The 16,717-nt window shown below is 40.2% G+C and overlaps 1 protein-coding gene across 1 annotated transcript in view; it reads left to right on the forward strand.

Moving 5' to 3' along the window:
* TRIM37 (tripartite motif containing 37) overlaps positions 1 to 16,717 on the forward strand; it is a 28,157-nt gene that overhangs the window by 10,332 nt on the left and 1,108 nt on the right. Inside the window, exons 9-24 of the mRNA XM_083806293.1 lie at positions 490 to 614; positions 2,050 to 2,100; positions 2,541 to 2,622; positions 4,189 to 4,265; positions 4,788 to 4,967; positions 5,637 to 5,751; positions 5,974 to 6,186; positions 6,567 to 6,703; positions 7,374 to 7,471; positions 8,218 to 8,418; positions 10,275 to 10,586; positions 12,111 to 12,239; positions 13,130 to 13,325; positions 13,956 to 14,074; positions 15,676 to 15,828; positions 16,625 to 16,709. Of these exons, the coding sequence (XP_083662419.1) occupies positions 490 to 614; positions 2,050 to 2,100; positions 2,541 to 2,622; positions 4,189 to 4,265; positions 4,788 to 4,967; positions 5,637 to 5,751; positions 5,974 to 6,186; positions 6,567 to 6,703; positions 7,374 to 7,471; positions 8,218 to 8,418; positions 10,275 to 10,586; positions 12,111 to 12,239; positions 13,130 to 13,325; positions 13,956 to 14,074; positions 15,676 to 15,828; positions 16,625 to 16,709 (2,273 nt within the window). The remainder of the gene's footprint in view (positions 1 to 489; positions 615 to 2,049; positions 2,101 to 2,540; positions 2,623 to 4,188; positions 4,266 to 4,787; positions 4,968 to 5,636; positions 5,752 to 5,973; positions 6,187 to 6,566; positions 6,704 to 7,373; positions 7,472 to 8,217; positions 8,419 to 10,274; positions 10,587 to 12,110; positions 12,240 to 13,129; positions 13,326 to 13,955; positions 14,075 to 15,675; positions 15,829 to 16,624; positions 16,710 to 16,717) is intronic.

The following is a 16,717-nucleotide window of genomic DNA, read 5'->3' on the forward strand; positions in this document are numbered from 1 at the left end:
TGAGCAAATTATCCTAATGTCTAATTAAGCTTCTTTTCCAGATTGATTTACTTTGCTATTGTTGTATAAGCACAGTAATATGTGTGAGTTGGTATTAATCAGACATTTTTATACATACTCTTTTAACCTAAGTGAAATACATACTAATTGTTTTAATTTTCACTGTAGAACTTGACAGTCTTCAATATTCAGGAGTTCCCAAATGGGTTGCGCAGGCCTGGGAGTGAGGCAGAATTAAAATACCATTTTAACAACTTAAGAGAAATTTTAGAACACATGACTATTGATGATAATAGCTGGCAGTTTCAAGGGAAATAAAACAAGCAAAGCAACAACAAAATACCCTTGAAGCATCATTGTAGATTGCATTGTGGGAAACTTTTGTGAAGCTGGTGCAGACATGCAGTTCATTTGTTTAAAAACAAGTGATCAAAATCTGTTTTGTCTTAATGATGTCAGGATTTTTTTTTCCTGTTTTCCCCTGTATAGTTACGATCCTGCAGCAAGAGTGAGTTGATATCCAAAAGTTCAGAGATCCTGATGATGTTCCAGCAGGTTCATCGGAAACCTATGGCCTCGTTTGTCACTACTCCTGTTCCTCCAGACTTCACAAGGTAAACATTGTGTGTCCTCTCTGTTGTAGCTTGAACTTGAAAGCTGTCTTATAACTGTTTGCTTTGCTTGTTAAAAAAATGTTTAGAGGAGAATATCCCTTTCCCATTTTACTTTGTAAAGGATTCCCAAATTGCTGAAGATTGTCCCATGAGACAGATTTCCTTTGTATGGAAGAGGATGTTGCAGGGAGTCTGGGAGGTAGATGTATGTTGATGTGCATAAGCCTTCTATAAAACTAGGACAGGACACTACCGCTGTATTTTAATGTGTGGATTTGAACAAGTGGGTGATAAGAGGCTGATGGGCTGGTTGCTAGAGGGATTTCTTGGTACCCACCTCTAGTGAGAGGTGTCTTGCATCTCAGCCTTGTGAGCTGTGGCAGCAGTAATCTGTGCAGTAGTGGGGTTCTGTCCTTTTCTCAGTGTTAAACCTGTTATCTCTGACTGAACTGGGGTCTGGGTTTATATGCCAAAAATGTTAAACTGTTTAATTTCTTTAAGTAGTGTATGTCTCAAGCAGGCTTTTCTGTTCCAGCAGGGCTTATTTCATAAGTCTGTAGTCTCTGCTGGGGAGTCAGAACAGCGGGTTCCAGATGACTAGATTTTATTTTTTTTCTTTTACACTTAGTTTACCGATTTGTCCTTTTTCTCTTATTATTGGGGTCATTCAGTATATAATTGCAAGGCTCTCATGAGATGCCTCTGCAGGTCACCTTAATTCAGAATATATAGTCAAAATCACTTCCTAACACAATTCTTCATAAAAGAGTGCTGTTAATGCTGGGCTCTGAAGAAGTCTGTGGGTTTAGGATAGCTGGCTGCAAGTTGTCTCCATAAAATTGCAAGCGTGAGAAATCTTAAAAGAACTCCTCAAATCCGTTTGTGTTCTTTAGCAAATACCAGTTTAGCTTGCTTTTAAATGAAATCTCAAAACTATTGTCCTGAAGTGTGTTCTGAAAAAAATAAAGTACTGTCTGAGGAGAGTTTAAAGCTGAATATTCATTTCCCAGTGGCAGTAAGATATGTACTGCTCTGAAACATGAACCATTTAAGCTTTGTATTTCTAGCCATGCAGTAGGTTCATCCTTCTAGAGCTATCAAGGAATTTTATGTTAAAAATTCACTCTTATTAACAGATTACTAGGCGTAACAGGTAAAAGGGTAAATCCTCTTAACTCTCTTTAAATACTTTCAGCTGCTTTTTCTTCATAACATAAAATGCTTGATTTGACGTGCAGTATCACATGGAGAGGTGCTGGGGAGAATGGCTTATAAATGGATTCTTCAAAAGTGCTGAAATAACCCAGTGTAGTCCTGGTGAATCTCAGTGGCGCTACTGACCTAAGTCATGTGAAATGGTTCTGAAAATTCCAGAAGTTGGAATTCTTAATGTCATGTTACTCAGTGTGTTCTAATGTATTTTTTTTTCCCTCAGTGAATTGGTCCCAGCCTATGACTCAACTACTTTTGTACTGGAAAACTTCAGGTAAGATTGTATCTTATGAAATTACTGTGAATATCAGGAAGCTTCTTCTGTTTCTTCTGTTCACATGTAGTATTCTTTAAAACACTGAATAATCTTTACTGAAAACTGTTAGATATGAACTAAGCTATATGAATTCAGTCAAAATCTCTTATTTACCAGGTGAATAGCAATTAACCCTAGCTAAACTGATAGATAAAAGGCTTTCCATGATAAAGATAAACTACTTAGTTTTCTTTTTTCAAAATATTGAATAATTTTGCAAGGAATACGTACTCTTAAGGGCACTGAACATTTTGCATGGGCCTCATGCGGGTGCATGCTCTGTGCAGCATGAAGGATGGCTTTACAGCATTAAGAGCACAAATGTATACGTTACTTACTATTTCATGGAGGGTTTTGCTTTGTCCCTATAGCAAATGTTTTTTCTCCTTTCTCAATAGTACGTTGCGTCAGCGAGCAGATCCTGTTTACAGTCCACCTCTTCAAGTGTCAGGACTTTGTTGGAGGTTAAAAGTTTACCCAGTGAGTTACATTTTCAACTAAAATTGTTATCCAGCCTAAAACTCTTAGGCAGTGTGCTTATGCTTCTCCTGCAGGGAAATTTCAGATAGTTTCTCCTCAAGAGAGGAGATGGTGTATATAAAGAGCTGTATGGAAAAAAAACTTAAGGCTGCAGAGTTAATCATCAGCCATTGAAGTGTTCCCTCTCTGCTTCCAGATATCCATCATGAACGTTCTCAGTAAAGTGAATTTGGTTAATGTAAAAGCAATTAAAATGTGTCTTATGCCATGGGAACTTTAACAGACATTTTTACTCTTTTTGTCTTCGAGTGTTTCTTGTAGATGTTTCTTAGTTTGAACTAAAACAACAACAAAAAACAAGCTGAAGTCTAGATTAACTTACATATTCATGTTTATGAACAATACTTATTTGGGAAGTTGGGAGGACGACAAGTATTAGTTGAAGGGGAATCTGTTTTTCTGTGTGCCCTGTCCTCGAACGGTGATGTTAAAATGTACGTATTGTACTATCATCTTTCAGTGGGTTGAGTATTCAGACTTCTGAAGCAATATCTTTGTCAGTGTTGGAGCGTTAACCTGTAAGGTGTGATCTTTTTCACTCCACTGTTCTGGTCAGTGCTTCCAGGAAGTTCTGGCTGCAGAAGTGTTTGGAGAAATACCTTCATAAGTTTCGTGGTGGAGTACAAGTGTTTTTTTTTTATCAGTCACTTGAATGGCAGCTTCAGAGAACTGTTAAGGTCACATAGGTACAGAATTGTATTCCAGCAGTGCAGAGGTGGACTCCTCTGTAAGTTTTCAGACCACTGTAAATTCAGGATTGACTACGTAAGGTATGCTGTCAAAAGACATTAAAATTTATTTTCAAGTGGTAAGTTGAAATATTTCTTCAACCTAGAGGATTGAAGTTGAACCATTCTTCATCCTTGATTGAGGTGAGTGTGATGGAAATTTTGCCATAATTTTTCTTGATTTCTGGTGATTCTAATATGGTTACTCTGTTAACTGACCTAACTTCTCATGTTGCGTGTTTTTCTAAAGAAAGAAATATTACTCTTATTTCAAAAATGAAGTGGCTTTGAAATACAGTTTTACATGAAGTATTTCAGAACTAATGTTTAACTTGAGCTGTTTTCATGTTGAAAGCTTGAGGGAAAACAGGACATCTACTAAACTGATGAGCTTTTTTTGCTGCTTTTTCAGTACTACGTCATTTTTTTTGGTATATTGACAAATGTTTGTCTATTCAGGCTGCCACTTAATTGAACTCTTAAAATATTAATAAAGTAACTAAAGCTCTGTCTGGAGTTTGATATCAGTGATACAAATACTGGAGTGTGTATGCACTTCTAGATGCAAGCTCTACATTGATTCAGATTACAGGATGAGCTCTCGGTCACAGAAGGGGAAAAAAAAGCAGAGCTGTAGCATACAAAGTAGACTGCTGCTGAAAATATGACTGAAGTTGTTTTCTGAGCCTTGAAGACTGGGGAGTGTAGAGGTGGGATTTGTCTGGCGTTAGCTTTTTTTTTAACCAATTTATCTTCTCCTAATTTTGTGTTTTTCAAGGATGGAAATGGAGTGGTACGGGGCTACTACCTGTCTGTGTTCTTGGAGCTGTCAGCTGGACTGCCAGAGACTTCCAAGTAAGCAAACCGGCAGTAAGAACAGCCCTGTTGTGGTTGTGTGGTTTTTTTGTTGGTTGGGTTGGTTTGTTTTTTCTGTTTGTTTCTTCTGTCGGCAGAGCATCTGGAGAGGTTGGAAAAGAATGACCTGAAGTCCTGTAGTGTTGCTAGGGACTGCAGTCAGTGTTGAAAAGACTAGTGAGATTCCTGTTGTCTGAGCTTTGAATCGTGCCTGAAGATAGTATTTTCAAGATGTTACTCAGTGCCTTACTTAAGATAGAAAACAAGCTGGCTAAACAACTGATGACAGTATGTGTCTCCTGGTATTTAGTCACAGACTTACAGACTTGGTTTGACAGACTGCTCCCTTCTACTACCTTCCTCCCCCACCAGTGTTTATGTAAATTTTCAGTAAAATTTTACAACCTCTTCAGCTGGACATGCCAACTTCCCAGAAAGCGCAGTTCTCTTAAACTTGACACGTTCATCAGTTCTGACATCTCTTTGCTTTGGTATTAATCTCTGTGATCTTCCTCTGCGCAGGTACGAGTACCGTGTAGAAATGGTTCACCAGTCCACCAATGATCCCACTAAAAACATAATTAGAGAGTTTGCTTCCGATTTTGAAGTTGGAGAGTGCTGGGGTTACAACAGATTCTTTCGTCTAGACTTGCTAGCCAATGAGGGCTATCTAAACAGACAGAACGACACCGTGATCCTAAGGTAGGAAAGACAACTTAGTGTAGCTTTTTCCTGCTATTATTTCATAAAGTATCATACTACTGAAGTAGGAAACAATTAAGTAGTTGAATTTAAAATAACTGTGACATGTTTTGTCATAAATGGATTTCACTGTCATTAGCAAATTTGTTCCTTTAAAGCTTAAGGGAGTTGAGAAAAGTTGAAATATATTTATTTGAGAAGTAGCTATGCTTGACTTTAATATGCCTCGGTTGGAGATCTGTAGGTAACTCAGGAAAAAGGTTTATTCTTTCCCTTGTAGTGTTGTAAGCATGGGAGAGCTTTGGGAATGAAGGAAGACTGTAAAGTAAGGGAACTAATGCTGCCAATGGAAACTGCAATGTCGTGACAAATGTAGAAGCTTTGTCTACTTCAGAGAGCTCTGGGAAGTCCTACTCTTGCTACTGTTAAATGCTTTGTAGTACATTAATTCTGATAGTATTGGTTTGTGAAGATAAGTACCTCTCCTATAACTGCTTCAGCTACAAAATGCCTCCTGTTACCAGTCAGTGCATTCAGGATACTGAGTATAAAGTATGTGGTATGATGAAATACACTGAACAGACTAGATTCCAGCTTGTCTGATGGACTTAACGCATGGCTTTTCAGACTTTGAAAAGTTTCAGTTTTCTGACAGATGTTGTTTTGAAGGTTTCAGGTGCGCTCACCAACCTTTTTCCAAAAGTGTCGGGATCAACACTGGTATATTGCTCAATTGGAAGCAGCTCAGACAAGTTATATCCAACAAATAAATAATCTCAAAGAAGTAAGTGGGATGTATATTGCTGTAAAATCAGCTTTTATTGACCGTCAGTGAACCGGTTTAGGTTACAAAGTTCATATTGGATGATTTTGTTTACTTGGGTAGCTATTGGTGCTTTGATATTGTCATTAAAATACAGTATGTGCAAGTCACCAAAATTATTTGGTGATGCTGCTCCATTGTAGTCTTCTATGTGCACTTTTGTGTATTCTTCTAATATTTAAGAGGCTTGCGATTGAACTTTCCCGGACTCAGAAATCACGAGGCATTTCACCTCCAGACACCCATCTTAGTCCCCAGAACGATGATAGTCCAGAAACAAGATCAAAGAAATCTGGACAAAGCACTGAAGTACTACTTGAGAACGTTGCTGCTCCAGGATTAGTGCGAGACAGCAAGGAAGAGGATGAAGAGAAGATCCAGCATGAAGACTTTAATGTAGGAATTGTCTCTTTTCTGCCTCCTTTTCTGTGTAGCTTTTTATGCTAGGATAGCAGCAGAAACATAGGTGAACTTTTGAGTTGTAAATTAGATTTATAAGTGTCTGTGTAGAAATAGGAGATAAACTTGAGAGGTAGCAAGAGATGACAGAGATGTTCTGGAACAGAGCTACTTGATCCTACCACAAGGTTTCCCAGCTGCAGCTGAAAAATCCAACTCTCCTGTTTATTACCAGCTTTTAGTTTTGCTTTCAAAACCCTCTTAATTTCTCTGTGATAGTGTGACACCTCTGTGGAGATAGAATTTATCTTTGTAGGTTTTGATAAATGCGTTAAGGTGCAAGTGAGATGTTCCTTTTTGTTCTGTTATTCCTGTAGCATGAACTCTCTGACGGTGATTTGGATGTAGATCTGGCTGGAGAAGATGAGGTGAACCACCTCGATGGTAGCAGCTCTTCAGCTAGTTCGACAGCAACTAGTAACACTGAAGAAAATGATATTGATGAAGAAACCATGTAAGTAACTTAAAGTGCCTCCCAGATCATCACCGTGTCTCCCAGTGGTAATCATCCTGTCCTAGTGGAAACTGACTCATTTGATATATCGCCGTTACGGTGTATGTGGGAGTCAGTGCAACCTGAGGGATGTTTCCTGTACTGGAAACAACATGAACTGGTACAGTTAATGTTAAACATTGAATTTTCAGACAGCTAGTTCTTCTCTTTCTGGTCTCTTCATTTTTTTATTTTATTTTTTGTAACATTTTCTATCTTTTTACTCTGTAAGAGTTCTTTCCCAAAACACCAGGAAACCTCTTTCTGTACTGGTCAACACTAATGAAATAGAGGCTTGGTATTAGAAAGTGGTGTGGTAGTAGGAGAGTGATAATAAGGACAAGTAGTTAACTAAAACTAGAGAATTTAAATTTCTTAGCTGAGGTGATGCCAAATCCTAAAATCTTCATTAAAACACAAGAATGTGTTGTAACACATACATTTGCTGGATGAGATCTTACAATCTAGATGTTTGTGCCACTTTTATTCATTTAATTAGTGTGGTTGGGAATGCAGAAGATATTTACAGTGCTTCGTGTCTTTCTCAGTGGCATGTGCCATAATGTCTAAAGGGGTCTGACAGAAGATAATTAATTGTATTCTCCCTTTTCCACCCCAATCATCACCTAAGGTCGGGAGAAAATGACGTGGAATATAGTAATAATATGGAGTTGGAAGAAGGAGATCTCATGGAGGATGCAGCAGCTGCTGCTACTCCTGGAGCATCAGGTATGAAAAACAGCCTTCAGAATTCCCATTTATGCAAAACGCTGCTGGATTTCTTCCCCTGTTCTTCTTGGAAGCAACACCAAGCTGTGTGTTCTGCGGGCATTTCTATTTTTGGAAATGCTGCATCATGTAGTTTGTACTGATTATTGCAGTGTGGCAGAAACGTCTCATTGGTTCAGTAAAAAAAGGTGGGGGGAATCTTCTGAATGTGCTCATTTAAAAACGATGCGTAAGTTAGAAGGGAAACTTCTCTGCCTCTTTGAAAACCCTTCCATTTCAATCAAAAGTAGATTGCCAAGCAATCTCTTACTAATGTCTGTGTGGCCTCTGAACATGTGATACATTCACTTAGATTTTAGTGCACTGTAAAACCTAAACTATGTGGAAGGAATGAAGTGAAAAATCTGTACAAGTCAAGCAGAAATATATTTTAATTGTAATAATTATTTTATTATTTCCATTATTTAATTGTAATAATGGAAAGGTGATCCATAAGTTAACAAGATTCTGAGATGTTGAATATATACATATTTATGGCAGAGATGACCACAGATCAGGAGTGGCATTCACCAGAAGTGGTATTTATGCTGCAGTGGCTAATGGGGAGAGGGAAATAGCTAAAAAGTTTATGTGCATGCCTTTAGAATAATCTTTGCATTGATTTGTTAATTAACATGTTCAATCTATTTATTAAGAGATATAAAAGATAAGAAATGTAATACTTTTTGTCCATAACTCTTCCTTAGGTACTAGCCACGGCTACACCAGTGCAAGTGGAAGACCTTCAAGGCGGGGAGGAGGTGTCCTAGGCTCGACAGCCAGTAGCAGTTTGCTAGATATTGATCCCTTGATTTTAATCCACTTGTTGGATCTAAAAGACAGAAATGGTATGGAAAACCTTTGGGGCCTTCAGCCACGTCCGCCTGCCTCTCTTCTACAGAACAGAGGTAACTGCACATCACGTCTCAAACAATCTAATTCCAACCTGGAAATGTCTGAGAATGCAGTTCCAGAGTTAGAAGCAGGTTTGAGGAGTGGGTGAAAGATAATGACAGGCAGTTCTTTTCACTGATAGCTAGACTTTCACATCCTCCTCTGTGCTCATCAGTATGCTGTATCTTACTGCCTGCTCTGATGTTTTCTTTGTCTTAATGGTTGACCTCAGCTTGAGAATGCCGGATGACTCAACTGAAAACAGCAGTGTCTGTCAAGGAGGGTCTTCTCGTCTTTTCTTGGGGGATGTGACTGAAGCGGCTGGCTGGTTTGTGTAGCAACACAGTAGTGATGCAGTTCGTGCAGTTTCTTTGAAAGCCGCTGTGGGAGATGAATGAAAGGCCCTTTTCTAGAAGAGGTTAGCATTGAAAGTCAAAATAACACAAAACAGCTATCTGCTCAGAAAGCAGTTACACCTCTTGCTTCACACAATTTGTACATTTGGTGGTTGAGAGTACCACGAGCGCAGTGTGTACTAACAAGAAAAGAAATCCTGGAATTTACTTCTGTATGAAAAAGGGCACGTAGAACTAGAAAGATGTATGTAGTAGCAAAGCTGGAAACGCAAGCAGAGGGCAGAGGGCAGAGGAATGTTGGCTCAAGGTAGGAAAAGGCTAAAAGCCAACAGCTCAGAAAGAGCCCACGTGAGCACTTACGGAAGAGAAATGGATCAGAACATCAGGAGGAAAAAAAGTGATGCTATTTAAATAATTGAAGATTATGAAGAGTACTTTCAGTTTGGGTGGGACCCTTCATCTGAAAACAGCAATTAAGTTCACGTGCAGCAAAAGCAAGATACCTGGCAGCTCTGGCACCCATAGTTATTATTGATGGTAATCCATCTTTCTAAAAATGGAGGTCAGTTCCACAAGTAAGAAAGAGGAGGCAGTGTGTGAACTGTGTGTCTCAGCTCTGCTTTGCCTGGAAAAGGCTTAGACAAAAGGACCTTAAGAGGAGGCACTGCATTTTGGGCTGTACTGCTTGAGCAAAATTAAGCTCTGCTGTTGTATTGAATGGGTTCTTGGTCTTAAGCTCCTGGTTACAAAGCTGAAATCACCTGCTCTGCTGAGGTACCCTTAAGGTTTGACTGTTCCCAGAGCTTACTCAAGTCATCCGAATAGGAGAAAGCTGCTGTTACATTTAGAGTTTGCTGAACTTCACCTCCTAAAATGAAGGTTTGCAAGAGCCACTTGGCTTTGCAGCTCTGAACCAGCTGAATTTGCAATGAAATGTCTATAGAATGTGTAGCACTCAGACATTAAAGTTGATCTAATTCTAGGTAAGCAGCATACAGACGTACTCGGGTGTTAGCTCTTTGACCTGATCTTGTCGTGTTAGGTACCGAGGGGAATTCCTTTCCTAGTTTCAGATTTGAGTTCTGTATATTAACATGAAACGGTGGTGGTATGAGAATGTTATACAGGTATTTAACGCATTTTATAAAAACATTTAACAAATTCGATGTTTTAACTAGCGACCAGACTTGCTTGTCTGGCAATACACGGTAGCTCAGTTGTCATCAGAATTCATGCCACAGTATCAGGGGTCTTTGTTCTTCCAAAGAGAAGTTCTGGGCCCTTCTGCTATGGCAGGCAGAGAAAGGAAATCTGCTGTCCCAGTAGTGATGCAGTGCTAGCATCCTAAATACTGTGGTGCTGTAGGGTACAGAAGAAAGTATCTGTATCTGTTGTTTTTATAGCAGCCCAGAAAGGTACACAATGCTTATAGCTGTTAAAAAACAGATACCTGTTTTTATTTGAGAACTGTTTTACTTACCTGTTGTGTACTTTAACTTTTCCCTTTGGTGAAGCATCATCGTATTCTCTAAAAGATCGAGATCAGCGGAGACACCAGGCGATGTGGCGTGTGCCACCTGACCTGAAGATGCTGAAGAGACTTAAAACTCAGATGGCTGAAGTACGAAGCAAAATGTCCGATGTAAAAAACCAGCTATCGGAAGTAAGAAGCAGCAATGCTGGCTCATGCGATGGGCAGCCCAACTTCTTCTCCATCGAGCAAGGTGCTTTAGCTGCCTGTGGAACAGACAGCTGCAGCAAGCTGCAAGAAATAGGAATGGAACTACTGACAAAGTCTTCCGTTACCAGTTGTTACATAAGGAATTGTAAGTGCTCAGAGAAGGGGGGGGGGATGTAAATGTCACTTGTATAGGTGGTTTATGTATCCAGGCACCTGGAAATAGACCTTTTTGTAGTTATTCATACTCAAGAATTCATAAATTTAAAATCTAAATTTTTTGGTCCACGATGAGTAGCACACCCACAGTGAGAAAGTTCTGAAGTTTAATCAGTATTGAACTGATTCTAGCTGAAGGTCATTTCTTGTTGAATGCTGCTCTAGATCATCTATGAACTTGATTTTCCGTGATGCTTGTGGAGAGACTTTGCCTTTCGAAAGGTGACCTCTTTCAAAGAGGTGCCTGTGTCTCAGTCTCTTCAGGTACTGTCACGGAATCCTGGTAAGTGTCACTGGTGTAAGCCAGTGTGGAATCTTTCAAGTACCAGCATGAAGACTGTGCAAGTTGCTGATGACCTTAATAAAGGCACAGATGGTTCAGTCCTCTCGCACTTCCCTGTTGCCTGGGACAGATGATTTTCCAGCATTCTGAGTTTTGATTCAAGTTACTGCTTGCCTTTTTGGAGCTAAGACGAGTAAGAAATCTATTACAAATGTCTGAGTGGACTGAAGAGCTGGTATAATAGTTCTGTTCCTCTCCATTCCTTTCAACGCTGACCTGCAAAAAAGGGCTTTTGCAGCTCCAGCCAAGGTTTACCTTGCATTTCATCACTTCCAGAGAGCAGAAAATTTCTTCTCTGATGGTGCTCGTTGAGGATAGAATTGCGTCTTGGTTTGGAGCCTAAATTGCACCATCAGTAAGCCACAGAAGAATCAAGGCACACCTTTGGAAATGCTAGCATTTGTGTGTTGTGTGGCTTTTAATGCTACCTCATTCCTTAGCAAATGCCTCATATTTCAAAGGCTGCTAAGGCACTGGGAAGTCCCTTCACTGTGCAACAGGACTAAAAGAACGGGCATACATTGTTCGGTAAAACCGGAGAAATCTTCTGACTTGCATTGAAGCCTAAATTCTTCACCTCTGTGGGATGTGGTGACAGTAAAAGTGCTTTGCTGTTCCAGTTACCTCTCCTCCATTCCTATACCTAGGCGAGTTTCTGTACCGTGAGTCACACTGACACACCGTCAGGGAACAGTTAATTTGGGAAGTTACAGACAGTGTGATTCCTGTAACCTGACGTCCAGTCTTGCATTTGAGGTCCTTAGTGACCTCGAGCTTCAAACGTAAGAGCTGAGAGATGGTTTTGGCTGTCCGTATCCTTTATACTTCCGTTCTGGAGTACGATGGCTGAAGCCACCTGGATGATCGCTTCCTGAAGGATCTCCTACTGGAAGACAAGCAGACATTTCTTGTGTATTCTTGGCCTTATCCTTAGTTACTTAAGCTTTGTTCTAGACCACGTCTTTGACAGGAAGGGTGTGGAAGGAGTTGTGTGCAGGTTAGGGAGTTGAACTTGATATGTCTCATTGCTCATTAACCACTTAAAACAAGCATGAATGCAGAGTACTGTAGCAGTTTGAATCTTTGTCACATCTTAAACTATGTTTGCAGCTGTGAGTAAGAAGAGTAACTCCCCCAAGCCTATTCGCTCTGGAGCAGCAGGGAGTCTGTCTTTACGAAGAGCTATGGACTGCGGGGAAAGTAACCTTCGGTTAAAGGGAGACGGTCAAACTTCTGAGGGTAAGCAGTCATCTTTACTTGTGTGGTGAATTGCATCTTAGCATGTGTGGTACAAAAGCTTTTCAAGAAGTCCCTTTGATTGGCAACTGAAGTTTGCCTGAGACTTGGCTGGATCTGTTCTCAAATCCATTAAATGCTACTGTACCTGTGTAGGCCCTAGATAAGTTGTCAGCTGAGGAACAGTGCCACACAGCTGACTTGTCAATAGAACATAGATGTATGTGTTGGATATTACTCCTGGTCCCTCTGAAGGCGTTTCAGGAGTTACCTTTACAGTAAACATCATAGATGACAAAATACTGAACAAGCTTAAATTGTGATTTGACTTAAAGGGAATTCAAGAAAAATCCCAATATGTGTGACTGAAAGAATTGTAGAGTGTTGCTGCTCCTGAGTTTTACGCTGCATTTCCTTGATTGAAATGAAATGCCTAACACAAGAATCGGTATTTTGCCCTTCACAATCTAAGTGTTCAGAGAAGGTACAGGGTATCACAACTGGTTTCTCATAATACTAAACAGATGTAGGAGACTTGGGTGACAAACAACTTGGCAACTATAGCTGGGAAAAATAACAGTGAAGAGGATTGCTGTGTTAGTAGAAGATAAGCTTTAACTACACAAGATGGGGAAGGATTAGTCTGTACTTACCTGCGTCTCCCATCAGAAATGGCAGCTGAGACAGAGACTGTGTGTGTGTTTAGAGAATATGCATCAAATGGTATGTGTATCCCATGTGAGGCCTACAAAATGTAAGGTTTGGGGGCAGGAGGGGAGTTACGCTTGTACGTACATGTTTGGAACCAAACAGGTGGTGTAAAATAAGACTAAACAAGCATCCGATTAAAACAAAAGTGGATGTGCTTTGAGCTTCTCTCCCTCTTTTCTCAGGTGGCCTGGGGAGTTCAAAGTCGAGCAGTCGGCACCACTGTCCCAGGCCCCTGGCCAGCAGTAATGCTGCTGAGGCTCTGCCTAAGGCAGAGGAAAGACCTTGTGAAGTTTCAGATTCCGATGTGGGAGTTTCTGGCTTAAACGGCTTAGCTGCTGTAGAGAAGACCAGAAAAGCTGGTGCTCTCGTTGCTCTAGGGTAAGGACTTTTTTTTTCCTCCCCTTTCTTATCTCTTTCTTTCCTTCTTTTTCTTGATCTAGAATAAATACTAATCTACTATACCCAAGTACTTGGAACATGGAAGTGAAATTACTTTGAAGTTTACTTGGTTGCTGTTGTTCCCTATGGAGATCAATTTTTTGTTTTATAACTAGGGTACAAGTCATCTTTTCTTTTCTAATTGTCTGCTAATGTAGTCTGCTACTTTGATTTGAAAGGGTTTTTTTCCCACCATTCGTTCCAAAATATCATCTAACTGAAGGTTACCACTTTGGGTTTCCCCATTTAAGAGAACACTCTTCACTGGGACTGTTTTTCAGTATTTTCATAATAGTTCAGTTACACATCAGAGAGTTAAGTGCAATGGAGTACTACGTTTTATAAAAATACTAAGGATCACAATTTTTTTGAAGATACACATAAACCTTGAGGTTTAGTTTTTGAGATTTTAAATACTTCTAAATTAGTTAAAGCTGGAAGTTTAAGTGGAAATGACTTGAAGCAATGAGTAAAACTAGATGTGGCACTAAAAGGAGCTGTTTCCATAGCTGGATTAAAGCTGAATTTTTAACATGCGTTTCTGTGTTTCTCCTAAAATTCTTTCATAAGGTCAAATTCTAAAGGATATCGCACAGAAGGAACACAATCAGGTAGTCCGGAAAACAACGCTGAAACTGGTGAACTGCAGGGCGTGCTTTCTGAAGGCGCTTCAGCGGGGCCAGAAGAAGGTAAATTGGATGTTGTACAGGGCAAATGCAGCGTTGCCACGCTCCAGTCTATGGTTGTTTGTTTCTGTAATGGAAATAGCTTGAAGGGGGGAAAAAAATCACCTGTGTCTATGGCTGGTGAACTTTGCTGTAATGTTTGGCAGCTGTTGTATAAATCTAAATGAGGAAGGAACATCTCCATGCCACTGCTCTCTGTGGAGTAATGGTGATGTTATGGTACAACAGGAATGTGGGGAGCTAGCAGATAAGGTTACAAGGTGCCGTCTATTTCTCTGGACTACTGCTTGTTTTTTCTACCTCTTGATATGCCTCTGGGTCTTTTGCTTTGCTGTTTGTTTTTGTGGCCTTGAAAATAATTTATCTAATTAAACTAATAGTCAGTGACCTTGACTTTTAAGTTAAGCTTTCAGGAACAAGCCACAGTGGTAACTACCTCCACATCACACTAAAATCCCTCCAGTGTTTCGTTTGTATTGGGTGTTGTGGTACGTAAGCCAGTTTCCTTAGAGACTTAGAGGAAACTTTTCCCCCTCCCTTCCTGCATCCTTTCCATGCTGGAAAAAAAATATTATTGCCTTTCTTTTTGAAAGTCCACGTAGAAGAGTTTTTTTCTTATCTTGCTAAAACTCTCCTGCCTTCCACCCCTGCACTAATTTGAATTTCAATGACTGAATTGTAGCGCAAAGCCTATATTAAGGTGCCAGCATCCATCTCTATCTGCAGTGTGCAATATTGTGTAGGAGTTGGCATTTACAGAAGGTCTCTCAGTGACAAAACTGAATTTCTGCTCTTAGTCACTGCAGCGTGATCGTGATGTGCTCCCGCAGTTCTCCTATTATAGCAGAGAGTCTAATAGGAAAATGTTTTAAAAACTAAAATACTTCATTGTTAAAAACCCCAGGAAACAAATATTACTATTTTTTTTCTTTTCAGAGGAAAAACTACAGTAGAGTTGGCATCTCACTTTACTTGCTTTCTCTTAGCAATGACTATCAACTCCGGAGAAGTAAAAGAGCAGAACAAACCCTTTTGGTCACTTACAAAACAGTATAAAAGGGAGGATTTTGGTACCAGTGCAGTCCCAAGTTCTGGCAAAACAAAAGAAGCCACTTTGATTATCATCAAAAGCTCTGGTTCCTTTTTGAAGGAAAGGCATGGTTTTGCGTTTGAGACTTAAATAGATTAAATAGAGTATTGCTGCTTGAAGGATGTGGTAGATATATCCGTGTAGAGGGTCATACTACCCCTTAACTGTTAAAGAAGCCACCTTTATTTTCTGTCCTACTTGCAGAGGCAGAGAGTGCAGCTGAACAGGAAGGAACCTGAGTCTGCACTCAGCTGGTGGCTTGTTGGAACTGCTCCTCTCAAGCTAAGCTGCGCTGCACAATTAGGCTGTTTTCAAAGCTGGTCCCTGCTGTTTTGTTAAATTCCTTAGTGCTTTGGTAAATACATTAGCTCAAAACATGCTCTTTCTCCCTTGTTCTCCTGCCAGCTCTTGGTATTTGATATTGGTAACTCTTCCGTGTGAAGAAAGTTTAATGCTTTAACTACGGAGATCTTAGTGCCACCATTTTTGCTTTTGTTTGTTTATCTTTTTGTAGGTGGGGCATGTCAGAAGCATGTCCTTCATCTCCTGCCGGGAATGAGCAGTGATAGTGACATTGAATGTGACACAGAAAACGAAGAGCAGGAGGATGCCACCTCTGCGTCAGAGGGGTTTAACCATGCCTTTTCTGTGCAGTCCTCAAGTGAAGGTAGAACTGGTTGTGTTCCCGTCTTGTGAGTCTGCCTCAGTGCTGCTGCTGAAGCAGAGGTTGCTGATGGTGCCGTAGAGGTATTAAAGCACAAGTAAGAGCCAATAAGATTTGGAACTCCTCTCCTGGGATCCTAATTAAAAGCAGATCAAAAGAGAAGAGGGGAACTCTCTCTAGCCTTGAGAAGTCAGTTTAGGTGAATCTCCCAGGGGAAGCGTTGGAAAACCCATAGCTCCAGTTCTTCTGAATTGGAACTCCCTGTGCACCAGCACTGGTGCTGTAAGTAGGCTACCTTCAGGGAGGTAACCACTGCCTGAGACGTGGATTTGCATCTTAATTGGCAGGAGTGTGCTTTGAGCACTTCAGTGTAATTTTAAAAACTCATTTCATATCTTTCTGAAACGCTTTAACCTTCTGATCAAATTAAAACCTGTAAGGTGACATCTGATGCTGGTTGGAGCTGATTTGGGCCCGAATAAGCATCTCACTGTGCATTAGCAGGATGGCCTAACGACTCAGTCCACTAATTAGTTTACAGCTTTGCTGTATGTCTGCAGCAGGCATTAAATCTTTGCAACTCATCGGAATAATAAAAACCTCACTCGTATCTGTGCTTGACTAAAGTTATCTTTAATTTAAAACCCTATGGCAGCCTTAACACAATGTCGATCACATCGTGTACCAGTACGTTAGCGAGGAAGTATAACACAGCAGCACTTGCAAGAGATGGAACATTAACTCTCTCTGTTCTGATTGCTTGCCTGGTAAAGGGTTTTTTTTGTTTGTTTGTTTTCAGCCTCAGAGCGGTGCTCGGCGTTCCCAGAGGGTGATCAAGTCGGTCCTGATGATCTCAGTTTTGTTAATGGAGAAGACAACACCAGGTAATTTT

Source organism: Anser anser (genome assembly GCF_964211835.1).
Source record: "Anser anser genome assembly, chromosome: 20".
Taxonomy (NCBI): domain Eukaryota; kingdom Metazoa; phylum Chordata; class Aves; order Anseriformes; family Anatidae; genus Anser; species Anser anser.